General features: G+C 38.6%; 1 protein-coding gene across 3 annotated transcripts in view; it reads left to right on the top strand.

Annotated features, from left to right (window-relative positions):
- The window catches only part of setd3 (SET domain containing 3, actin histidine methyltransferase), a 152,560-nt gene that overhangs the window by 15,948 nt on the left and 108,983 nt on the right, over positions 1 to 27,629 (top strand). For all 3 annotated transcript variants that reach the window (XR_013290060.1, XM_077555279.1, XM_077555280.1), the window contains 3 exons: positions 860 to 977; positions 13,873 to 13,965; positions 26,012 to 26,160. Coding sequence is in view for 2 of the 3 variants with exons in the window: in XM_077555279.1 (XP_077411405.1) it covers positions 881 to 977; positions 13,873 to 13,965; positions 26,012 to 26,160 (339 nt within the window). In the remaining variant the exon portion in view is untranslated. The remainder of the gene's footprint in view (positions 1 to 859; positions 978 to 13,872; positions 13,966 to 26,011; positions 26,161 to 27,629) is intronic.

The following is a 27,629-nucleotide window of genomic DNA, read 5'->3' as shown; positions in this document are numbered from 1 at the left end:
TTAGGCAAATATCTACTGTTATTTTGATTAATGTCCCTCTTGTAAAATTTGTCAGACCTGCAATTGAAGGCACGTAGACTCTTTGCTAAAACGATAAGGAAGGAAGACACGTCCGTCACGTTGTGACACACTTCCCACGGCACCTTCAAAATAAAAGTCACTACACAGTTCAACTGCCAAGAGGTCCGACAACAGCAGTGCCTCTAACTGAGCAAATAACATTTTTCAGAGCCAGACACCACACAACGTCTTGTAAGCTTAGGTTTCAAATATGGGGAGAATAATTAGTTAGATTAGTCAGTTTAAGAAAAAAGAACAGAGTTAGTTTAACCGCCTCTTTCCCCCAAACTGGTTGTTACCAATTAGGTGGAAATGTTGATTTTCGTTTTTTAGACAAATTTAATCCATTTTATGTGTATCGACCATGCATTGCAGAGAAAAGTTGTAGAAAGTGGCGGCTTGAACAGGATAGCCTTTAGACTAGCTCACACGCCGGCCCCTTGCATCTCTTCTGTTTTCTGCTTTTAGTGTCTCCTTCTCAAGGCTTCTGCTGCTGGAGTCCTGGGAGGTCTGACACTATCAGATGTGATTAAGTGTTCGGTCGGCTGATAGCTGACAAAAACTCGTGTTGAGCTGAATTAGCTTAGCACAACTGTACTGAAGTGCCGCTAATTGCAAAATTGCCAGGTGTAGGAGCTCTGTGCTGCTGCGCCTATGCGTGCCGCCGCCATAACATTATTTTGATTCTAAGCAGGGTTGGGCAAGTAAACAAGTTTGTCTCTACCTGGTACTTTTTTTACTACTTTGTACCTGGTAGCACAAAAATACTGACAATAAAAACCTTTTTTTTCCCCCCCAGTGCTGCTGTCCATCCAACGCCATGGGAAAGAAAAGTCGAACGAAGAAGTCTGGTTCGGGACCTAGTGCCTTGCCTTCTCCCAAAGAGATGATGAACCTAATTGCTGAACTGCTGCAAAGTAGGTTCATATTTCGCAAGCAGGGTGGAGCTAGTAATTGATACGCCAGTTTTAAAAAATCAGCCCCGGGGCCAGTTTAAATCTGTGGGTGGGTCATCTAAAAATGTTGCTGATGAAAAGTACAACTTTTTATTTCACCAAATTCTGCTGCTTGAATAAACATCATGTCAGGCACAAAGCTGCTTGAATAAACATCATGTCAGGCACAAAGCAAAAAATACATATGTAGTTTGTGACATTACAATTATTTTTTAAATCCAATGTGCCAGTACGCCAACGTGCAAGTACCTCGAAGCAGGCACGGACTGGGCTCCAAATTTAGCCCCGGAATTTGAGTTGGAGAGGCCCTCGAAGTTAATTTAGGTCTCATCATTTTTGTGGTATAAACTGAAGAGAATGTTATGATGTTGACCTTCAAAGCTCTTTAATGCCTTCCTTACTGAACTTGGTATAAAAATGTTAAGAGTGCACTGCCACTAAATAAAAAAATAATAAAAATCCTAGCCTATGGGTGACATTCACACAGAATCAACCAAGCCAGCTACTGTGACTGTACTAAAATGTGAACTACTTTTCAAAAACTTTAACATCAGAAATGGGTTATTTAGAAGCTCAGTAACAAAATACAGAAACAGAAAATCAAGTGGTGCAGATATCCATGCAAAAATAAGTAAGGTGCGCTCCATCTAAAGGTGAAAATGTAAAATAAATGAATAAATAAAACCCTTGTGCAGGTGAATGGGTTAGTATAGTATAAATTACAATGACAAAATAACCATGGCAAAATCTTCAAAACTGAACATGCAATGAACAAAGCATACAAATCACAGCAGTACTCAATAAAAGAAGAAATGAAAAAGCAGCTTTATAAAATAAAAAATATTGAGAGAAAAAACATCCATATCCCATTCTGAGTAGCTCCACAAAATAGTCCCCCGATGACTCACAGTCCACCACTCCAATGAGCTTCTCATGGATCAAATTAGTGACATATCTTACTATCACAGTACACTTGTCTGTGGAGGTAATCTTGTGTGGTGTCAATCTGCACAGAAAACATTCCTGCCTCCCTTACTTCTTTAGAAATCCATCCATCCATCCATTTTCTTAACCGCTTAGTCCTCACAAGGGTCGCGGGGGGGGGGGGGGGGGGGGCACTGGAGCCTATCCCAGCTGGCTTCGGGCAGTAGGCGGGGTACACCCTGAACTGGTTGCCAGCCATCTTTAGAAATCAATTATTTTATTTATCTGCTGATTATGTCAATGACTTTGTTGACATATATGGAGAACAACATAAGTGATCCACTGCCTTTAGTCCCGGCCTCATGTTGGCATGTAGGCATTTATTAACATGCTCTTTGAGAGTCACATCAAATTTGGCTTCTTGGCTTAGCTGTCACAATACTGGACCTAATTAATAACATTAAAAAGGAACAGACGTCTATAATTCATCAGGCCATCAAAACTACTACAATAGTGAATATGCTCCTAATGCCGTTTTTATTGTACTTGGAACATATACATAAAATTATTGTGTAAAAGTTAATGCAGGTTTTATTGTACTTGGAACATAAACATAAAATTGTGTAACAGTTAATTCTACGCATAATACAGGACAATTGCCGACCCAGTACAACAGCCCAACACAATCTGTACAAGTCTGATGTAATGTGTAGGATAAGTGGGCAAAAGTACGACCCCTGTAAATGTGCAAAAATTGGCAAAAATCGGACCTTAAGAAATCGTAGCTCATTGTTCATTTTAGCATACGGCTCCAACAGACTTTTTGTAGGTCTTTGGCTCCTTCATATACCTCCAAATTTTCAGAGATCTTGCTGAAACGTACAACCGGGCTACTGCGTTAAAAATTTCTAGGGGGCACTAGTGAGTGTTTTTCTTTTTTTTATCAAAATGTTAAGAATTTAATTTCCCGCCCTCTGTTTGCAGATGTGACAGGATGCGCACGCTGTGTACTTGACGAAGGGAGTGTGCCGTTTCCCAGATTCAAAATTAAATTTCCCGCATTAAGCAGCTTTGATGTTGATAAAATGTTTATTTTTCTGTTGTAACCTTATTTGTCAGTACATATCCTTTAAAACTGGCAATTTAAAAAACTTTTAAAGTCGTGACATGGATTGAAATATTTTTCGTCGCCCCAACAGACATTACATTTTAATTATGTGCCATTGATGTACAAACCCAATTCCAAAAAAGGTGGGACACTGTGAATAAAAACTGAATGAATGAAATTTATTATTATATTATATATATTATTAATATTTTGTTCAGAATAGAACATAGATGACAGAATAGAACATAGATGACAGGTCCAAAGTTTAAACTGAGAAAATTTATAATTTTAAGGGGAAAATATGTTGATTGTAAATTTCATGGTGCCAACAAATCAAAATAAATTGGGACAGGTAGCAATAAGAGGCTGGAAAAGTCAATTGCACTTATAAAAAAAAAAAAAAAACTGCTAGGAAGACCAGTTACCACTAATGAGGTCCATTGGCAACTTGATTGGAGTATAAAAAGAGCTTCTCGGAGTTGCAGTGTCTCTCAGAAGCAAAGATGGGTAGAGAATCACCAATTCCTCCAATGTTGCACAGAGAGATAGTTGAGCAATATCAGAAAGGTGTTAACCAGCGAAAAATTGCAAAAAGGTTGAAGTAATCATCATCTACAGTGCATAACATCATCCAAAGATTCAGAGAATCTGGAACAATCGCTGTGTGTAAGGGTGAAGGCCGAAAAATCATACTGGATGGCCATGATCTTCGGGCCCTTAAACGGCACAGCACCGCAAACAGGAACGCTTACTGTAAGGGAAATCGCAGAAAGGGCTCAGCAATACTTCCAGAAAACAGCTAAAAAATCATACTGGATGCCCATGTTCTTCGGGCCCTTAAACAGCACTGCACTGCAAACAGGAATGCTTACTGTAAGGGAAATCACAGAAAGGGCCCAGCAATACTTCCAGAAAACATTGTGGGTGATTACAATCCACCGTGCCAGCCGCCGTTGCCAGATGAAATTCTACAGTACAAAGAAGAAGCCATTTCTATAGCAGACCAAGAAGCGCAGGCGTTTCTCTGGGCCAGGGGTTATTTAAAATAGTGTGTGGCAAAGTGGAAACCTGTTTTGTGGTCAGACAAATCTAGATTTGAAGTTCTTTGTGGAAAACTGGGGTGCTATATCATACTGACTAAAGAGGACAAGGACAACCCAAGTTATCAGCACTGAGTTTATAAGCCTGTATCTGTAATCGTATAGGATTGCAAGAGTGCAGACCACATGCAGCACCAATTAAAACATCATGGCTGCGTAGGAAAAGGATCTGCCTGCAGTCCACTTTTTCACTCATAGAGCACATTTGGCGCATCATAAAGGGGAAGGGGCAACAAAGAAAGCCCAAGACAGTTGAACAGTTAGAGAGACGCGTGTTAGACAAGAATGGGACAGCATTACTATTTCTAAACTTGAGAAACTTGTCTCCTCGATCCCCATACGTTTGCAGACTGTTGTAAGAAGAAGAGGGGATGCCTCACAGCCGTGAACATGGCCTTGTCCCAACTTTTTTTTTGATTTGTTGGCACCATGGAATTTAAAATCAACATAGTTTTCCCTTAAAATTATACATTTTCTCAATTTAAACTTTTGACCTGTTTTCTATGTTCTATTCTGAATAAAATATTAAAATTTGGCACTTCCACATAATTGCATTCAGTTTTTATTCACAATTTGTATAATGTCCCAACTTTTTTGGAATTAGGTTTGTAAATTCAAAGGCCTTTTTTGTCAGTGCAGGCATTTGCATTCCCGCTGATTTGGGTACACCATTTTCAGCTTTTGTTCATGTGTACACTTTTAATAAGAATCTTACATATTCTTTGATAAGCAGCCACACCTTTGGCTGAATGATATATCGTTTTGAGACCGAAATTGCAATCTCAGACAGTGCGGTTTCAACATCGTCAAAGATGTGTGTGTGTTTTTTTTAAAGGGCTCTTATCCCCCAAGTTCACCAATTAGATGCAGTACACACACACACACACACACACACACACACACACACACACACACACACACACACACACACACACACACACACACGCTCCGAAATGGTTAAAAAAATAAGCGCTGTGTCTACGTCACGCTTTCGCAGAGTCCCCCGGAGGACCTCTCTTTCTCAGCTGTTTGACAAGTTAACAACACAGTCCGTGATTGAGAACGCGAGGTGCTAAGCTTACTTCCTCTGCAGCAGAACAGACAGACTAATAATAAGTCCGTATTCAGTAGCAGCAACTGGCTGCGTGGTGCAGATCATCCTCTCCCCCGTGGTGACAAAAATTAACCTAATAAAAGTAGTACTTTCACCAAGGCAAACGGGCAGTCGCTAAGCATGCTAATCACTTATGTGAAATGCAGAGAGAGCCAGTAGCTATAAACAGAACATTTGTACTACAATTAACAAATATTCTAGACTGAAAATAAGATGAAAGATACATTAGCCTTTTAGCACACGTACGAACGACTGAGCAACGGCTAATTTCAGCCATGACGTCAAGCTGGAGGTCTAAAGTAAATTCATATCAACATTGATTTTTGCCTGTATTTGCTTTTCCATAACTGAGTCTGCGATCAAGACAGTAATAGGGCTCAAAATTACTATTATTTTTATAATCAGTGTTTTTTTAAATTGTTGAATAGATTTTATTACAACAAAAGGCAGACAGGTTCACATAAAACAGAATTATACTTTCTGACCCCTTTTAACAAAAAATATTTACCTTTTCACAATTACTCCGACCAAAAATACTCCCATTTTGATTTTTACACTTTAACTCACTCTCAGTAAAATAACCAAAAGGGTTAATACCATGATAGGAATTTCACGCTATATCACACAGCCCTCAATATCTGTTTGAAGCAGTTAAGTCTAGAGCAAAAACATGGGAGCATGGGGAAGATATTTATTTACATATATTACATTTATTTACATTAGCCCAAAATGTAATACATTTTTGGTTCCCTAAACTATTACACATACAGTACTTGCATATTTAACCCCTGGGCGTTATTTGTCCATTTTCTGGCTTTTTTATGCTTTTCTGTTTTTCATCAAAGAAAAAGCATTTGAAAAAAATACACTAGGGACCTGACATTTTACCAGGATTGTTTAAAAATGTAGAAGTTCAAATTGGCGCCATGCTGTAATTTATAATTATTACCAAACAGGAGGGAGAGATTCACACAAAATTGTTGTAATAATGCCCGATTTTGGCTCATTGACTCCCATTATAAATCACAGTTTTTGATATGCTGTAAACCTGATGTGTTATAATGCATTTTCCGTGATTACTGATGCAATCGCTTCTTTGACGAGTCATAAACATGAAAATAGAGGAATTTGTGTGTTGAGAGTGTTAATACAAAAATCCACTAGGTGGTGCCAAAGGCTAATAAATGAATACAAAATGCATGCATTAAAAAATTCTATTGTTATGACTTATGGACTTGTTTGAGCCTCTAACTATGTCATATGAAATATTCAAATTATTATTTTATTTTATATATATATACAGCATAATTAGTCTTGCTATTAGCATAATACTGCTACTGTTGTCCATAGGGGGCATTAAAATTTTTTAAATAAAAAAAAACTATATATGTGTAGATAGGTCTGATGCCACTGAACATTTTGAGCGGTTGAAAGTGGAAAAAAATATTCATAAATGACTAAGTTATCTCACTTCAAAGGAAATGCCTGATTTTGGCAAAATTACAAGAGTTTTGTGCTATTCCGAAAACTGCCATTGTGTGAAAACTGGGCATGCAGAAAAAATTATATTGTTATGACTTATGGACTTATTCAAGCCTCTAAATATGTCATATGAATTATTCAAATTAGACCTTTATTTTACATATATAAATATATACAGCATAGTTAATTTTGCTGTTAGCATAATACTGCTATTATTGTCCATAGAGGGCATTAAAAAAAACAACACACAACAAATGACTAAGTTATCACACTTCAAAGGAAATGCCAGATTTTGGCAAAAATTACAAGAATTTAATCAAACTATAATAACGCCCAGGGGCATGGTGCTTAGTAGTACTGTGGGTCTTGCCTTAACTTGAACCATTTTAAAGGACTACCTCTCACACACAACCACCTTTGTGTTCTTGCATTATTCGACTAATAGCTTTTAATATTTTGATGGTATGTCATTTTCTGTCATGTTTGGAAACTTTACTGTACATTGTGAAGAAAAAACTGAATGTGAAGAAAATTGCTAATTAAATCAAAATCATAATTTTTGTCCCCAAAAATCTAAATTCATTTGTTTTCTAAAATAGTTCAGCCCTAGCGACACCCAATACATCCAGAACGGTATATCGCAACAATGTATTTAGGAACAAATGTCTGAATTCACTGAACAGGGTCTCATCTTATCTCATTTTATATACTGCTCATTAGTGTCTTCAGTCTTAATTTCACACTTAAAACTATTTTCATGAGTTTTAGGTTAAGTTGAAGATTCATACAGATTCATCAAAGACAATTTACAACAAACAAGGAATACCATTTGTGACACTCAGGTGGTTTCTAAAATAATTTAGACATACACTGTACAAACTCATATTTTGAAGGGAAAAAAAAGTTAAAACATGGTTGAAATTGCATTTAATATTTAAAAAAACAAATAAAGAAATAACAGCTTGTGCTTTGGAACTGGACGGTCACATTTCGAGTTCTACAGTGGACAAAAAAAAGACAAATAGATATTGGAGAGATGATATTCTTTTTACCGTCTGCTATTGATGTATCCTTGAGCAAGTATTCTTGAGCAAGGCACCAAATGCCTGACAACCCAGCTCAAGAAGTGCAGCGTTGTTTGCATGCTACTTAATCTGACATCTATACAGTATTTGCATGCCTGTGATCTGGTTCTCTGTGGTGTGCAACAAAAAATTATACAATATACCTGTACGAACGACTGCAGAAGTTGAATTTTACCGTAATAGGTTATGGTTATAATAATAATAAATACAATAAGGCCACAACAGAGCGGATTTTTTTTTTTCAAACTGTTATTCGTAATAATTTACAATACTATTTTTTTCCAGCCCCTACCACCAACAACAACAAAAAGGCTAATAGATTGATGGCTAAAAAAATTTATATACAAATCTATGTCGTCAAATCTGTATGTCTTAAAAAAGAAAAAACACAGTTGATGTCTGTCCATCCTGTGGGGTAAACTCCTCCCCTAGACCCATTGTAGACGTTTGCGATATAGAAATAGCATTTTAAATACACCTAACACATGTTCTCATAGCATTTACAACACTTTTTTTTTTTTTTTTAAATATCTTTAAACACAATATAAAAACTTAAAATACACATATTGAGAGACAATTGAGAGACGAGTGACAGAAGAATATTGTAAGAAAATATTTTTAAAAATCATACGGTAGAGTAACAACGGTAATAACATTTTGAAAAATAAACAATATAGTGGGACCATAAAAACAGAAATGTTTTTTTTATTTAAATTATATATATATATATATATATATATATATATATAAAAATGTAATCACTGTAAATCAGATTGACAATTGGGAAAAATGAACAAAAACAGTTACCCCATTATTAGGCCTAAAGCGCCGGCCAAAACATGCCTCTAAAACCTATTGGTGTCTTTAGAATCACCCCCGAAAACCTGAAGTTTCCCTGGAAATTCAACAATATTGTCAATGCCTACTAAATAATTTATATCTCAGCTCCTGAAGCAGATAGAAACATAATTCCCAAAACATTTCAGAGCTTACACCTGTGCCGTTCACACAAACCTAAGTTTATTATTATAAACCTTGAATGTGTGTGTTTTTTTTTTGTTTTTATAATCAACAAGTTTATTAAGTTATATGTGTGCTGTTTTATTTGTTTTTTTGTTTATTTTGTGCACTTTACTGGTTTATCAACTTTTGGAGGCAGATACTGATATTCTTGAATTGAATGGTTCTAATAGCGCAGAGTAGTAGTGCATACAGAGTCCCAGGTAATGTCATGAAAATTGTTAGCTGGAATGTTAAGGGTCAAGCGGAAAAGATTTCTCTTACATTTGCAATAATACCTTAGGGTTGGCACCGCCTATCTGCAGGAAACTCACCTTCTAAATCGAGACAGTCAAAAATTCACAAAGAATAGGTAGGGCAAATGTTTCACTCCCAATCTAATTGTAAAAGTAGAGGTGTAGCTATACTTATTCACAAAAAAAATCCCTTTGTTGTATCGCAAACTATTTTAGATCCAAATGGCAGATATGTGATGGTTGTGGGTGAGTTGTTTCAACTTCGCTTTGTATTAGTAAATATTTACGACCCAAATTTTGATGACAGTTTCTTTAAAAAGATGCTGAACTCCATCCCAAATCTAGATAGCCATCACTATTATGGGCAGGGATTATAATTTGGTAATGGACTCCACCTTGAATCGTTCTGCTCAATCGGTAATTAGACCATCTAAATCTGTACAAATAATTAAATCATTTATAGATATGCATACATTTATAGACCCATGGAGATTTAAGCATCCCACTGAAAGAGAGTACTCATTTTACTCTAATGTAAGTCATTCTACAGGATATATATATATATATATATATATATATATATATATTAATGGATCCTCATTTGCTCAATCTTATTACAGATTGTAATTATGATCCAATTATTATTTCTGATCATGTTCTATTGCGTGTTACGATGACTCTTCCAATCCAGCGGGCAAAACGAACTTGGCAGCTTGTTACACTCCTTTTGGCAGATTCAGACTTTGTACAGTTTATTACATGTAAACAAAACTGATATCCCAGCCTCAACTCTTTGGGAGACACTTAAAGCTTATCTCAGTGGGCAGATCATCTCTTGGTCTGCTTATAAAAGAAAATGAAATATGACCAATTTGAAAACCTTTCTACAGATAATAAAGCATTGGACAGACTTATAGCCAGTTCGCCAACCCCGGATCTGATTAAGAAAGGAGTAGGCATGCAAACTGAAATTGATCTCTTGACCACTGTTCAAGCGGAGAGACTTATTCTTAAATCCCGTTGCAGTGTTTATAAAGAAGGGGATAAACCATTGAAGTTATTAGCCAGTTACCTTTGTCAAAAAGCGGCGTCTTGTAATATTTCATCCTTAACAGAAGACCATCAGGATATCAATAAGTTTAGTAGTATTATCAAAGGTTATTGCACTTAGGCTTGAGACAATTCTATCTCACATTATCTCCGAAAATCAATCCAGATTTATCCAGGGTAGACAATCTTATTTTAATTTGAGATTATTATTCAATATTATCTACACTGATTCTGATACTCCATTTTCAGAAGCAGTTATATCACTCGATGCAGAAAAGGCGTTCGATCGGGTCGAATGGAGGTATCTTTTTTATACACTTGGTAGATTTGGTTTCGGTCACAATTTCATTAAGTATATCAATCTTATTTACACAGATCCTACTGCCTCAGTTTATACCAATGGTATCTCTTCTGAATATTTTCCTCTTTACGGAGGGACAAAACAAGGGGATCCAGTGAATCCATTGCTTTTGCTAACTCATACAGTCTCTCTACGCAGACGATCTCCTGCTCTACATCACTAATCCTATATTATGTATCCCTGAAATTCTTAAGATCTTGCAGAAATTTGGAACTATATGTGGGTATAAACTAAATTTCAGTAACAGTGAGTACTTCCCTATTAGTGGTAACGCTGGAGAATATCCTAATCTCTCATTTAAATTATCTACCACTTCCTTTACATACTTAAGTGTAAAAGTCACCAAATCTTATTATAATCTATTTAAAAGCAATTTCATCCCATTGCTTGAGCAGTGGAAACAAGACATTAAAAGATGGTCTATATTACCACTCTCTCTTACTGGCAGAAAAAATTCTGTAAAGATGAATATTGTACCTACATTTGTATTTGTTTCAGGCACTGCCTGTTTTTATACCACAGTCTTTCTTTCAGGAGCGTGAATCAAATTATTTCCTATTTTGTATGGGATAATAAATCAGTTCGCAGACGAAAGGAATTTATGGAAAGACCTTAAAATGTAGGGGGGCTTTCTTTTCCAAATTTGCGCACATACTATTGGGCTGGAAACTTTAATGCCATATCCCTATGGTTGAAAGTTTGGGACAATAAGATCCTGCATGGCTCCAGATTGAAAAGTCCACTAGTGGCCGATATTCACTCCATGCCTCACTATGTGCCTCACTACGTTCACTGGTTAGCAGTAATAAAGACAATATAATTGCACACAATCATTACGTATTGTGACCCAGTTCAAGAAATATCTGGGTATTCAGAGTGTTTCTATTCATTCCCCACTTATACATAACCATCTTTTTCAGCCATCTTTGGTGGATAACTGTTTCAAAACCTGGTATAGCAAGGGTATTTATAGTTTTAAGGATCTATATATATATTGGTGGCACCTTTGCTAGCTTTGAGCAGCTATCTAAAAAATTTGGGCTGACCAATAATCACTTTTTTCGTTATTTGCAGATTAGAGATTTCACCCGCAAAAAAATTGCCAATTTTCCTGATCTTCCTCCCTCGTCCTGTTTGGATTCTCTCTTAAGTGTTAATAGTCGGACTAAAGGCAACTATAATTTCTTTATTCCAATATTATGGAATGCTGTGATCACTTCATTTTGCATATTCGAGAACAATGGGAAACTGATTTAGGTGCTCAGATATCCAATTATGGAATGTGATAAGGCACTTAGTTCAGTCTTCTTCTATATGGTCTAGACATGCCTTAATACAATTTAAAGTACTGCATAAATTACATTTTTCTAAAGCCAGACTGTCTGGGATATTTCCAAACATAAATCCATTATGTGAAAGATGTAAACAATTTACTGCTACTTCTTATCATATGTTCTGGTCATGTCCAAAGCTTGTTCCGTTTTGGTCTTTATTTTTTTAAATAATCTCTAAAGTTTATTGTTGTTACATTTCACCATCACCATTGGTTGCTGTTTTTGGTTTGATTTCTGACCCAACGGGATCTGATCCCCTTGCTCACTTATAGAGAGTCATTGCCTTTTGTTCTTTATTAGCCAGACGCTTGATTTTATTCAAATGGATGGATGCCGATCCTCATTGGAATCACCACTGGATTAGGGATGCTATGCAGAATCTTAAATTGGAAATGATTAGATGTACCCTCAACGGATCCATCAACAAATTCCCAAAACCTGGGACTCTTTAATAACATATGTGAACAATTTACCTGGTCTGGAACTGTAAATCTGAATTGCACCATCTGTCTTTGGAACATGTTTATAATAGGTATGAATGAAGTGCACTTGTTTTTGTTGTGTATGTGTTTGTTTGTTTTTTGTACTTTTCTATTACGCGAGTCCAATTTAATATTGAACCTGATTTGTGTTTGTTGGGGTTGTTCATATCTGTTAATTGTTGGCTATGATTGTTTCAGATGATAATGGAAAATTACAAATAAAGTGTTCAAAATGCAAAAAAATAAAAACATAAATAAAAATCAACAACCCTTGTCGCATTTGTGGGTATATTTACCTTCAACACTGGAGCACAGTTGTAATAACCTCGGGGAATCGAGTGGTAATTGTTCGTCGTCCGTTCCAAAGCCGTCGAAATTTTCAACATCCTCATTGTCTACAAACACATTTCTTAACAATATGTCAACTGGTTACACTGTGTCACGGGTTCATTTCCGAAAGGTGAATTATTATTATATAAAATAGAAAATGGTTAGTTTCACCGAAATGCTCTGTTTTGAAACAAAAAGCGGAGAAAAACAGCTTTTTGTGAAACGATATTATTTCATGCACTCTAGTGAATTGTACACTTCTTTTTGTCCATGAATGATGCCACAAACACCTAAATAGTGCTTTACTTCTGTAAAACGCTATCACCAACAATGAAAAAGTGTTTTTAGTTTGCAAAATACGTTTATTTCCATTCAACAGTGTAACAATTTGACAAAACAATTTCGCAAACTATTTACAAATGTGTGCAACTGTGGTACTACTTACAATTATGTGGATGTTTCAAATACAGTTTTTCTTTTTGTAACGCTCTCCTGCGTGCAAGGAGACGCCGCTGGACTCGCACAACAGTTTACTTTCATTTTCGCATTTGTCCGTTTCGCGTGCAAACGTTACACTTTCTTGACGGCCTTTTTTTCCGGGGAATAAATAGCAAGTAGCAGACTGTACACACTCCTCCGATGAATATGCATTGGACTCGGGGCACTCTTCGTCGTCCGATTGAACGTCCGCCTGAGCGTTGTGCTCCGTGTTTTCCGGTGTCAGCATCGCTCGCCCGTGAACCTTTATAACGTCGTCATAGTCGCCACGTCAGCGCTTCCAACTTCGGAGTCACCATCATCATCATCGATGATGATCATCGTCGTCATCAATGTGCTCTTTATCGTTGGTCGATGTCTTTGAAAAAAACGGCTCGACCGTGAGCTGCTTGCAAGCGTCCGCCATTATGGCTTCTTCAGCCAATGTCCCCTCAACACTCTAGCCCCGCCTCACGTCTTCTACTGACGCCCACCCAATCTTGTCAAAAGAGAGTCATCGCTGCCCTCTAGGTGTCAAAAATAGTCATTAGGCTCACGAGACCTGCTTGAAACTTTCAGGACAGCTCCGCAAGCCTTCCCAGCAACCGTTTCAAAAAAAAAAAAAGGGAGGACGTCTTTTAACGTCTTTGCCGCTCCTCCGTAGGTTTTTGCAGAACGTCATTTAACGTCTTTGGCAGTAAAAGAGTTAAGAGTGTGGTGACCCTTTTTTAATACTTTGTTTTTTTTTCCCAGAGTGCAGCAGTGAAACACCATCTGCCAGTGAAGAGTGGGAGGAATATGTCCAAATTAGAAACCTGGTGGAGAAAATCCGCAAGAAACAGAAGGGTAATTTGCCATCTCTTTACCTGCTTTGAAAATAAATTTCACATTACATTTTTACAGTACATAAGTTTACATTCAGTCGTGATCATCCATATCTGTACACTTTACATTTGAGTCCACATTTCTGAATCTTAAACCGTGCCTGCGCCCAATAGTACGATTCGCCTTATATGTGTGTTAAATACAGAAATAGCACCCGTAACTGAGACTGCACCTTATAATATGGTGGACCTTATGGTCGTGAAAATATGGTATACTTTATTGATTATAGTCGCCTGAATAATAATGTATTGGCCCTCTGGGTCTGTTACTGTGTTATTTAGAGTAAATAATAGCAATAATAGAAGTCTGCCATTTGGAAGAGAAAAGAGAAAAGCCAATTTATATGGTGGTTAAATTCGAATTTGGTTAGCAAAATAGAGCTAATTCTTTCTTAGCATCAGGGTGCCACCATGTCGGATTTTCTCGGTCTTGCTGCAGGTCTTGCGATATTCACAGTCCTGAAGTAAGAAATCTTGTTTCGTTTTTTGTAAACTAGCTCCAAACATTGAAAAACAAAGAATCAGTTTTTTTGCTTTTAGATTTACGTTTCAAAAATGGAAATAGAATGAATGAAAGGTACACGGACCGATGGCCTTTCAACACGTGAATGTTTATAACTGCCCTGTGTGTGAATATAATGAAACGCTTGACTAGGGCTGGGCGATATGGCCCAAAATTCATTTCATGGTAATGGCATATAACACGGTATAGAATTAAGTGTTTTCTTTTTCTTTTCTTTTTTTATAAGTAATTTCCTTACTGGTTTACATAGTCCTTTATAGAAGCTATATGGATAAAAAAAACAATGAAAGAATACATTTACTTTGGATAACATTATTTTTTGTGCAAATCTTACTGTGCACTCTCTGGTGCAAAATAGTGCAAACAAAAAATATTCAGGGCTCTCCACTAACTTTGGTGCTACCAACTTTTTCATTTGGTCACACCGCATTTTTTGGGGGGGTGGATACAGCTTGACCGTATTTGCTCATGTAGAGTTGTCTCAATATGCATAGCGTCGTTTCAGATGACGTAAAGAATGAAAGCGGCTCAACATATAGCTGCAAAATATTTTACTGTAAGAAGATTTGTCTGCACTAAAATAGGTCAATTATTTTATATTACTTTAAAAGAAATTGGGGGGAAAAAAGGCTTTGCTTTTGTGAATATTAGTTTGTTCAATGCAGAGGGGGCAGCTCTTAGCATGCCTAGCATCAATCAAATCTGGCCCTTCAACATTACTTTGGATTAGGTTGTCCAATGCAGTGTTTACCAACCAGGAGTAAGTGAGCACATTGCAGGGGATATAATATGTAAACTCAGGTAACTGATGAAAACAAAATAAAACTGCTATACTTTGACTCCGACTGTGTATTTCCTGTTCAATGTTTTGGTTAATGCTTGTTTAAAAGGAACTATAGTAAAGGTGCTCCTATTTTTGATGGTAATTGTGATAAGAATTATATAAAACAGCAGGTTTATTCTTTATTTTCATTGACAGACATACCAACAACTAGAATGGTGGATAGAAATCTAATAGATGATTCGGTATTGTAAACAGAAGTGACTAGTTGGACCATTGATTGTAATTAACTCTTTGACTGCCAGACGTTTTCAGAAAAGGGATGCCGCCAGTGCCAGACGATTTTAAGCATTTTGACTGATCTTTCAAGGTCCACAGAAAATGTTGTTTGGACTATGGAAACACACATACTACCAAATGAAAGATTGAACTCTCATCTTTCATCAGAAAATCAGTAATCAACAATAGAAAATGGTTAGTTTCACCAAACAAAAAACGGAGAAAACAAGCTTTTTGTGAAACGATGTTATTTCATGCACTCTAGTGAATTACACACTTCTTTTTGTCCATGAATGATGCCACAAACAGCTAAATAGTGCTTTACTTTACTTGTGCAACTGTGGTACTATTTACAATTATGTGGATGTTTCAAATACAGTTTTTCTTTTTGTAACACTCCCCTGCGTGCAAGGAGACGGAGCAGGATTTGCACAACAGATTTGTTTCACTGCGATTGCCCCTTTCGCATGCAGACGTTACACTTTCTTGACGGCATTTTTTTCCGGGGAATAGCAAGTAGCAGACTGTACCCACTCCTCCGATGAATATGCATTGGACTCGGGGTACTCTTCATCGTCCGATTGAACGTCCGCCTGTGCAGAAGTGCTCGGTTGTGCTCCGCGTTTTCCGGTGTTAGCATCGCTAGCCGGTGAGGCTTTATGACGTGGTCAGAGCCGCCGCGTCAACTCTTCCAACTTCGGCGTCAACCTCGGAGCCACCATCATCATCATCGTCGTCATCACTGTGCTCTTTAGCATTGGTCGATGAGCTGCTTGCAACCGGTCGCCATTGTTCGCTTCCTCAGCCATCTAGCTCCGCCTCACGTCTGCTACTGCCGCGTCAACGCTTCCAACCTCAGAGTCACCATCATCATCATCGATGATGATCATCGTCGTAATCAATGTGCTCTTTAGCACTGGTCAATGCTTTTCGTCTTTGAAAAAAATGCCTCAAGCGTGAGCTGCTTGCAACCGGTCGCCATTTTCGCTTCCCATCCCCAGCCATTGTCCCCTTAGGCTAACTAGATCTGCTTGAAACTTTCACCACAGCTGCCCAAGGCTTTCCTCCACCCGTTTCCCAAAAAAAAAAAAAAAAATTGGAGAACGTCTTTTAACTCTTTTACTGCCAAAGACGTGAAATGACGTTCTGCAAAAACCTACGGAGGAGCGCCAAAGACGTTAAAAGACGTCCTCCCATTTTTATTTTTTATTTTTTTTGAAACGGGTGCTGCGAAGGCTTGCGGAGCTGTCCTGGAAGTTTCAAGCAGGTCTCGTGAGCCTAATGACTATTTTTGGCCCCTAGAGGGCAGCGATGACTCTCTTTTGACAAGATCGGGTGGGCGTCAGCGGAGCTAGAGCGTCGAGCAGGAGATCAGAATGGAAAACAAAGGAAAAATGGCGGCCAGTCGCGAGGAGCTCACGCCCGAGCCGTTTTTTTCAAAGACCAAAAGCATCGCTAAAAGAGCACATTGTTGACGACGATGATCATCATCATCGATGATGAAGATGAGGGTGGTGACTCCGTGGTTGGGAAGCATTGACGCGGCAGTAGAAGACATTAGATGGAGCTAGATGGAGGAGGGAATGGGCAATGGCGAGCGTTTGCAAGCAGCTCTACACTTACAAGACGAAAGGCATCGACCAACGCTAAAAGAGTATATTGATGACGATGATGGTCATCATCGATGATGATGAAGGTGAATCCGAGCTTGACGGCGAAATTGGAACCGCTGACGCGGCGGCTATGACGGCATTATAAACGCGGAGCACAATCGAGCACGCACAGGCGGACATTCGATCGGACGACGGAGAGTGCCCCGAGTCCAATGCATATTCATCGGAGGAAGTGTGTACAGTCTGCTACTTGCTTTTTATTCCCCGGAAAAAAAGGCCGTCAAGAAAGTCTAACGTTTGCACGCAAAACGGACCAATGCGAAAGTGAAAGTAAACTGTGTGCGAGTCCTGGCGTCTCCTTGCACGCAGGAGAGCGTTACAAAAAGAAAAACTGTATTTGAAACATCCACATAATTGTAAGTAGTACCACAGTTGCACACATTTGTAAATAGTTTGCGAAATTGTTTTGTCAAATTGTTACTGTTGAATGGAAATAAACGTATTTTGCAATCAAAAAACACTTTTTCATTGTTAGTGAAAGCGTTTTACAGAAGTAAAGCACTATTTAGGTGTTTGTGGCATCATTCATGGACAAAAAGAAGTGTACAATTCACTAGAGTGCATGAAATAACATCGTTTCACAAAAAGCTGTTTTTCTCCGCTTTTTGTTTCAAAACAGAGCATTTCGGTGAAACTAACCATTTTCTATTGTTGATGACTGAAGAACGGAATAAGGTAGAAACAAACTTTTTTTTCTGATGAAAGATGAGAGTTTAATCTTTCATTTGGTAGTATGTGTGTTTCCATAGTCCAAACAACATTTTCTGTGGACCTTGAAAGATCAGTCAAAATGCTTAAATCGGCTGGCACTGGCGACATCCCGTTTCTGAAAACGTCTGGCAGTGAAAGAGTTAATAATTGCAAATAATATAGAAGAAATTAATCAAATTTGTTATAACTATTATCGCAACCTATACTTAGAAACTAACCCTGAGCATATTGAGGCATTCCTCGGTAGCTTAAATATACCTCAATTTTTCTCCGTTTTTTGTTTCAAAACAGAGAATTTCGGTGAAAGTAACCATTTTCTATTGTTGATTACTGAAGAACGGAATAAGGTAGAAACAAACTTTTTTTTTCTGATTTGGTAGTATGTGTGTTTCCATAGTCCAAACACAACATTTTCTGTGGACCTTGAAAGATCACTCAAAATGCTTAAATCGGCTGGCACTGGGGACAACCCGTTTTTGAAAACGTCTGGCAGTCAAAGAGTTAACGTCCCTGGCGGCCCTCCGTAGGTTTTTACTAAACATCATTTAACGTCCTTGGCAGTAAAAGAGTTAAGTAAAAAAACAACTGTGATATCACACCCATCATTCTTCTTAATGTATGCCAGCTTTTATAGATTGATAGAATGCTTACATGATTTAGATATTTGCAATTATTTTTAATATATATTTTTTTATTTTATTTTATTTTTTCTTCCTGGAGAGCTCAGTATTGTTCATTCTGTAATTTTGCCGATTTGACATGTCATCATCATTGCTCTCTTTTTTTTTATATATATATATTTTTTAAATAAATTTTTATTTTGTATGTGGGCGAGGATGTGCATGTGCGTGTGTGCGTGCGTGTGAGTGTGTATTCATTAGTTCACATAAAACCTATTAAAAAATCCCATACCGTTCACCTAAACCGAACTCTTCAGAACCCAGCTAGAGCCGTGAGGCCCGAGGAAGGACCAAAGAAAAGAAAGGAAAGTGAAATCCAGCACCGACCAGACATTACCTACTACCCACCGGGTTACCAACGAGAGTCTTTCACCAACCCTGGAAACCTCTAAATTCCAACAATTTAGGGAGACCTCAAGAGACCAAAGGAGAGACTGAGGAAAGGAAGGAAGGACAGACAAAGCAGAGTGAGATCCACAGACACCAGCCTCCACCAATTCACAAAGGAGAGCTCCGTAACGCAGCACCCCCCAAGGGACCCAGGGAACGGCCAAGACGCAGCCAACACCCAGCAGCCAACAGAGGGGCAGAGCCGCCCACGCCCAGCCAGGGGGGAACAGCACTTATAGAATTAACCCACTGGCATGCAGTGAATCTGAATATTAACCCTTAGTGCCCATTGGAGGTGAATCTTGAGGAGTTGGTGATTAAGGTGTCGTTTGATGTAGTCTGCTCGATCCTGTTGGCAGCAACTGGGTTCCTGACTATAAAAGCACAACCATTAATTACAAATTCCCATAAACAGAAACAGCAATGTAAGTTATCACGATGTGGTTGCTCTCGCTAACATGCAGAATTAAGTAACCAGATTTAGGTTAGAATATTCTATGTACGTAGACCATGTTTCTATAAATTTTGATATTTGGTTTTTATTTGATATTTTTTCCATTAAAATGTGATTTAAAAGGAGGTTAGACCATTGGTCGATATTCAGAGTTTTTTTTTTTTCCAGTTAACAAGAATTGGTTTTTTTTGCGATAGTAAGGGCTACAAGTGTAGATTGAAATTGTTTATGTGGTAAGTCAGTTGTTGTTAGGTCACCTAGCAAACACAAGTTTGGAGATAAAGGTATCCTACAGTCCAAAATAGCGGAAAGTTTTTCTAAGACTTTAGTCCAGAAATACATAACCGGAGTGCATAACCATAAAGCATGAAATAAATGTCTGTAGTGTTTTGTAAACACTCAAGACAAATGTCAGAGTCTGAGAATCCCATTTTCTTCATCATATATTGAGTAATGTATGTTCTATGAATAATTTTATATTGGATAAGTTGTAAATTTGTGTGTTTTGTCATTTTAAATACGTTTTCACAAACTTGAATCCAAAAGTCAGATTCCGGAGCTATAGACAAGTCTGTCTCCCATTTCAAGATGGGTAAAGACATTTTGTCAGTATATGAAAGTAACTTATATATTTTTGAGAGTTTTTTTGTTGTCGGAGAAAGCTTGGTAATATCTTTAGCTAAAACAGGCGGTTGGAGCGTACCTCGAAGTGTTGGAATGTTTCTTTATCATACTTTTAACTTGCAGATAATGTAAAAAATTTCCGTTTTTAATTTTGTATTTTTGGAGCAAGGATGTATATGATATAAACATATTATCCGAGAAGAGATGGTGGAGATGTGTAATTCCTTTCTGCTCCCACACACCTAAATAAAACGATTGGTTGTTAAGTTGAAAGTCGGGGTTATGCCATTGGGGAGAAAGCCCACAGGGCTCCACTTGGGCTTTTGTAATTTCTAGTGCCTTCCACCAGGCAGTCAGGGTGGCGGAAATCATTGGGTTTTTAAAACAATTATGTCGCTTAATCGATGTTGTAATAAAGAGTAAATCTAGAAGTCTGAGGTTATTACAATCCTTCTGTTCTAGTTCCAGCCAACAGTTAGTATCTCTGTTGGGTTGTGCCCATAGAATGATATATTGTAGCTGGTTACAGGGATGTGATTTTTCCGCTAATTCGCGGAATTCCGCTTTTTTTTATCTCCCCCCCAAAAAAAAAAAAGAAATTCCGATTTTTTAATTTTTTTTATTTTTTTAGTAGTTCATTGTGTATGCACATGACTCCGACAGATAACATCTTCTGCTATAACAAAGACATTTGTGGTATGCTCTAATATGAGTTACTTTTCATTTGGTCATGATACAATTATTTGTTCATGAAATTTGAACTCTTCAACATTATTTATGTTAACTTAGTAATCACATTAGTTAGATATGATGATATTCTCAGTGATAGTTTTTAAAAGCAAAGGCAGTCCAATGTTTTTGAATGTGACTGATTTTGAGTTGACTAAAACTGCCATTTTATATGGGATAGTTCAATATACATTGAAAATTTATGCTGTTGTTTTGTCTATTTCTTTGTCATGTGAGTGCATTGAAAGTACTTAAAAACACAAAAAACCCATGAGCTCCGGGGGGATTCGCCCCCCTTGTCCCCCCACTAGGGCACTGCCCTGGACCTAGCTGGGTGCCAGCGGCCCCCAGACCCCCGGCTAAATTTTCAGATAATTTCACTTTGGTCAAATCACATCCCTGTGGTTAGCTATATAGTAGTGCATAAAATTTGGTGCCTCTAGACCAACTGTGGATTTACTTTTCTGAAAAGTAGATAGACTAATCTTTGCTTTTTTTTTATTCCAGTAAAATTTTGTAACGACCGAGTCCAACAACTGGAACCAGTTAGCCGTAGATTTAAATGGAATCATTGAGAAAAAATAGTTTATTTTGGGTAAAACTTTCATTTTAATGGTGGCTATTCGTCCTATTAGAGAAATAGGAAGATTATTCCAGCGCTCCAAGTCACTATAAATGCTATCCAGAAGTGGAGTAAAGTTTAAATTAATTAACGTGGGTCCTGGCTTGCAGGGTTCCATGAATTTTCTGTAACAGGTAGTAGTGTTGATTTTGTCCAGTCAATAGAATAATCTGATAAATGTGAGAATTTAGTTATTAAGCTAAATACTTCCCCTAACGAAATTGCAGGCTTTTCTAAATAAAGTAAAATATCATCGGCATATAGATTAATTTTATGTTTTGTTACCCCAGAGTTGAATACCTTGAATCCTTCTTTCCTGGCGTACGGCTAATGCAAGCGGCTCAATAAATATTGCAAATGATAAAGGGGACAGTGGGCATCCCTGTCTTGTGCCTCTCTGTTGAGTAAAACTCTGAGATATAATCCCATTAGTAGTAACTGTAGCTTTAGGAGAATCATATAATACTGACACCCAGTGAATAAATTACTTCCCAAAGCCAAATTTATTTAAAACAGCAAAGAGGAAGGACCAGTTAACTTTGTCGAAAGCTTTTTCTGCATCTAATGATATAATAACTGCCTTTTTATCATGCCGCTGTGACATGCTAATAAGGTTAAAGAGCCTCCTAATATTATTAGTAGAGTGACGATCTTTAATAAAGCCTGTTTAGTCGCTATGAATGATTGTCGAGATTACTGTTTCTAGTCTAGATGCGAAAGCCTTAGTGATAATTTTTATATCAGTGTTAATTAGTGAAATCGGACGGTAACTTGATGGAAGGGTGGGGTCTTTTTCTGGCTTTAATAAAAGTTTAATTGCTGCTGTATTCATGTGTGGGCGTATGTAACCATTAGCTTTAATTTCTGTTACTACTCTTAAGAATAGTGGAGCAAGCATTAACCAAAAGTGCTTAAAAAATATAGCCGGATAATCATCCGGGCCAGGTGCTACTATCTAGAGCACTGTACAACTCGTTTATAGTAAGTGGCACATCTAATATAGCTTTATATTCAGTAGTTAATTGAGGTATATTTAAGCTACCGAGGAATGCCTCAATATGCTCAGGGTTAGTTTCTAATTATAGGTTGCGATAATAGTTATAACAAATTTGATTAATTTCTTCTATATTATTTGCAATTATTAACTCTTTCACTGCCAGACGTTTTCAGAAACGGGATGTCGCCAGTGCCAGCCGATTTAAGCATTTTGACTGATCTTTCAAGGTCCACAGAAAATGTTGTTTGGACTATGGAAACACACATACTACCAAATGAAAGATTAAACTCTCATCTTTCATCAGAAAAAAAAGTTTGTTTCTACCTTATTCCGTTCTTCAGTCATCAACAATAGAAAATGGTTAGTTTCACCGAAATGCTCTGTTTTGAAACAAAAAGCGGAGAAAAACAGCTTTTTGTGAAACAATGTTATTTCATGCACTCTAGTGAATTGTACACTTCTTTTTGTCCATGAATGATGCCACAAACACCTAAATAGTGCTTTACTTCTGTAAAACGCTATCACCAACAATGAAAAAGTGTTTTTTGGTTGCAAAATACGTTTATTTCCATTCAACAGTGTAACAATTTGACAAAACAATTTCGCAAACTATTTACAAATGTGTGCAACTGTGGTACTATTTACAATTATGTGGATGTTTCAAATACAGTTTTTCTTTTTGTAACGCTCCCATGCGTGCAAGGAGACGCAGCAGGATTTGCACAACAGATTAGTTTCACTTGCGATGGCTCCTTTCGCGTGCAGACGTTACACTTTCTTGACGGCCTTTTTTTCCGGGGAATATAGCAAGTAGCAGACTGTACCCACTCCTCCGATGAATATGCATTGGACTCGGGGCACTCTTCGTTGTCCGATTGAACGTCCGCCTGAGCGTGAGCGGTTGTGCTCCGCGTTTTCCGGTGCTAGCATCGCTAGCCGGTGAACCTTTATGACGTCGTCATAGCCGCCGCGTCAACGCTTGCAACTTCAGCGTCAACCTCGGAGTCACCACCATCATCATCATCGATGATGATCATCGTCGTCATCAATGTGCTCTTTAGCGTTGGTCGATGCCTTTCGTCTTTGAAAAAAATTCCCAAGTGTGAGCTGCTTGCAACCGGTCGCCATTGTTCGCTTCTTCAGCCATCTAGCTCCGCCTCAAGTCTTCTTCTGCCGCGTCAATGCTTCCAACCTCAGTCACCATCATCATCATCGATGATGATCATCGTCGTCATCATTGTGCTCTTTAGCGTTGGTCGATGCTTTTCGTCTTTGAAAAAAACTGCTCCAGCGTGAGCTGCTTGCAACCGGTTGCCATGTTCTCTTCCCTTCCCTTCATTGTCCCCTCTAGCTCCGCCTCACGTCTTCTACTGACGCCTACCCAATCTTGTCAAAAGAGAGTCATTGCTGCCATCTAGGGGCCAAAAATAGTCATTAGGCTAACTAGATCTGCTTGAAACTTTCACAACAGCTAGCCAAGGCTTTCCTCCACCCGTTTCAAAAAAATAAAAAAAATAAAAATTGGATGACATCTTTTAACGTCATTGGCGGCCCTCCGTAGGTTTTTACTTGATGTCTTTTAACGTCCATGGCAGTGAAAGAGTTAACGTTTAATGCATCGATGGACTTTTTTCTGTCTGAGTTTGAAATGTCTGAGTCAGTCCGACAGTAATTGAATATAGCTGCAGTTTGGCTCGCCGCACGCTGTCAATTGTTTACGCTCCTGTTAGTGGCTTGTTGCTAACGCCGCAGTCTTATGTCGTATCATACAGCAACAGACTAATTACCAGACAAATTAACTTTCCTTTTTTTTTTTTTTTTTTTCTGGGGAGAGCTCAGTATTGATCATTTGACATGTCATCATCATTGCTCTCCCTTTTTTATATATATATATATATATATATATATATATGTATATATATATATATATTTTTGTATGTGCGTGCGTGCGTGCGTGCGTGCGCGTAAAAAAATAAAATAAAATTCCCATACCGTTCACCTAAACCGAACACTTCAAAATCCAGCCACAGTCGTGGGGCCGCCAGGAGACCCGAAGAGGGACCAAAGAAAAGAGAGAAAAGTGAAGCCCAGCACCGACCAGACACCACCCACCGGGCCACTAACCAGAGTCCTTCACTAACCCCAGAGACATCTAAATTCCAACAAATCAGGGAGACCTCAAGAGCCCAAAGGAGAAACTGAGGAAAGGTAGAAAGGACAGACGAAGCAGATTGAGATCCACAGACACCCGCCTCCACCGAATCAATGACCTGAGGGAGAAACAAATTGTGTCTGAGTTTCGATAGATGCTGGTGTGGTGGATCTGGCATGCATGAAAATCTCCACCAAAGAGGGGAGCCGTCGACCCCCGCCAGGACAGAGCAAGAGCAACACCTCAGGGCCCCCCAGGCCGCGGCAGCGCCAAAGGACGACCCCCGGGCCCCGCAGGGGCCACCGGCCGGAGAGCAAACCCAGGAGCAGGAGCGCCCCCCACCCCAACGCGGCCCGCGCCCCCAACCCAACACAACAGGACGGGGCACTGCAGGCCCACCAGGCACCCCACCGGCCCACTCCCCCCACGACCCCCCCTTAGTGCCCATTGGAGGTGAATCTGCTCGATCCTGTTGGCAGCAACTGGGTTCCTGACTATAAAAATACAACCATTAGTTACAAACTGTCAAATGCAGAGACATTAACTAATTAACTTTCCTAGCGTCCTTAATTGGCAATCAAATATAATTTCCAAGTGGCGTTGTGTTGAGGTTGGAAGTCGACAGTCGCGTGAGGACGAGTCTAGCTGGTGCCGGGACGCAGATATAATAATGCATCAACAAGCTCTACCGCGGTAAGATGGTAGTGTCAAAATCTCTACCTTCGGCAAAATTTATACCTTTTATTCAGTGTTGTCACAGATTACTTGAAAAAGTAATATGATTACTGATTACTCCTCAAAAAAGCAATCTTGTTACTTTACTGATTACTTTATTGTTAAAGTAACTAAGGGTTCACTCACACTAGGGCTATGTACTGTGCCCAAGCACGCTTGCTGCTAAAGTCCGGTAGTGTCAGCGCAATCGATCCGTGCCTGAGTACGCACTGCTTATATTGAATATACCGTTTTTATGGCCCAGCTCTACGGTTGAAACTGATCTAAAAAACAAATGCGCATAACCACCGATCCTTAAATGCAGATTCAACAATTCAAAATCAGAATTGAACATTTACAAATAAGTCATGATAAATGCTCACAAGTTAATACTTGTAAATCACAAATATATTGGATCTGAAAGCCACGTATGTATATGTTTGTAGATTTGAAAAATACATGTGAAAATTGTGAATGTTGGTCGATCTGAAAAACCCGTGAAAATTACGTATATTTGTGGGTCTCAAAAACGCGTGCAAATCACAAATATACTTATATACATGCATATAATTTTGAGACAAATCTCTCCCCATAAATATGATGTCCAACACTCCAATATAATTATTTAATTTCCAATACCCATTGCAAATGTATCTCAAATTTTATTATTTATTTTCAGGTATGTCGGTATTATTTGAGGGTTGCAGACACAGCTATTTCCAAGGTTTGGTGTCCTGGGCAAAAGCGAATGGGTCTTCATGTGATGGTGTCCAAGTTGCCAACTTTGGAAAAGAAGGCTATGGTCTTCAAGCCACAAGAGACATAAAGGTGAGAATAACGGTGCAAAAGTCAGATTGATCTTGATTTTCATAATTGGCCTTGGTTGTACAGATGTTTTTTTTCTTTCTTTAAAGATATATTACATATGTGTTTATCACTTGAACTTTATTAACAGGGGTGCACATAAACATTTCCGTGTGATTCTCAAATGACCCCCTGAGGTTTTTGCTTGGTGCTAATTTTCCCCTCCGACCCATTGACCTCGTGGACTTACGGAATAATAATAATAATAATAATAATAATAATAATTATTATATATATGTATATATATATAATAATAATAATAATAATTATTATTATTATTATTATTATTATTGCGACATGGTGGCTGACAGGTTAGCATGTCCGCCTCCCAGTGCAGAGGACGTAAGATCGAGTCCAGGCTTCGGCCTTCCTGGGTGGAGTTTGCATGTTCTCCCTGTGCTTACGTGAGTTTTCATGCAGACATGCATTGCAGGTTAATTGAACACTCCAAATAGGTGTGATTGTGCGCGTAGATGGTTGTTCGTCTCTTGTGTGCCCTGCGATTGGCTGGCAACCAGTTCAAGGTGTACCCCGCCTACTGCCCGAAGCCAGCTGGGATAGGCTGCAGCCTCTAACATGTGCTGTCCCTCTGATGTATTCATTCCTGATTCTATCCACCTCAGCATCCTCATCTCTGTCACCTTCATCTCTGCCTCCTGACTTTTCCTCAGTGGCACTATCTCTGCCTCCTGTCTTTTCCTCAGTGGCACTATCTCCAGACCAAACAACATTGTTGGTCTCACCACAGTTTTATAAACATTTCCTTTCATTTGAGCTGAAACTCTTCTATCACACATAAAATCTGACACTTTTCTCCACCCGTTCCAGCCTGCCTGCTCACACTTCTTCACTTCTTTTCCATACTCTCCATTGCTCTAGACTGTTGACCCTAAATACTTAAAGCTCCTCCACCTTCTTGATCACTTCTGCCTGTAACCTCACTCTTCCACTTGGGTCCCTCCCATTCACACACAGATACTCTGTCTTGCTACGACTAACCTTCATTCCCCTCCTTTCCAGAGCAAACCTCCACTCTAGCTTCTCCTTCACCTGTTCCTTGTTCTCACTACAAATCACAATGTCATCTGCAAACATCATAGTCCATGGAGATTCCTGTCTAACCTCGTCTGTCATCCTGTCCATTACCATAGCAAACAAGAAGGGGCTCAGAGCTGATCCCTGATGTAGTCCCACCTCCACTTTGAACTCCTCCGTCACACCTACAGCACACCTCACCACTGTCTTACAGTCCTCATACATGTCCTGCACTACTTGAACATACTTCTCTGCCACTCCAGACGTCCTCATACAAAACCACAGTTCCTCACTGGGCACTCTGTCATAAGCTTTCTCCAGATCTACAAAGACACAAAGCAGCTCCTTCTGACCTTCTCTGTACTTCTCTATCAACATCCTCAGAGCAAATACTGCAT

This window comes from Vanacampus margaritifer, chromosome 1 (assembly GCF_051991255.1).
Source record: "Vanacampus margaritifer isolate UIUO_Vmar chromosome 1, RoL_Vmar_1.0, whole genome shotgun sequence".
NCBI lineage: Eukaryota > Metazoa > Chordata > Actinopteri > Syngnathiformes > Syngnathidae > Vanacampus > Vanacampus margaritifer.
The sequence above is the reverse complement of the archived record's forward strand: the minus strand, read 5'-3'. Positions and strand labels throughout refer to the sequence as shown.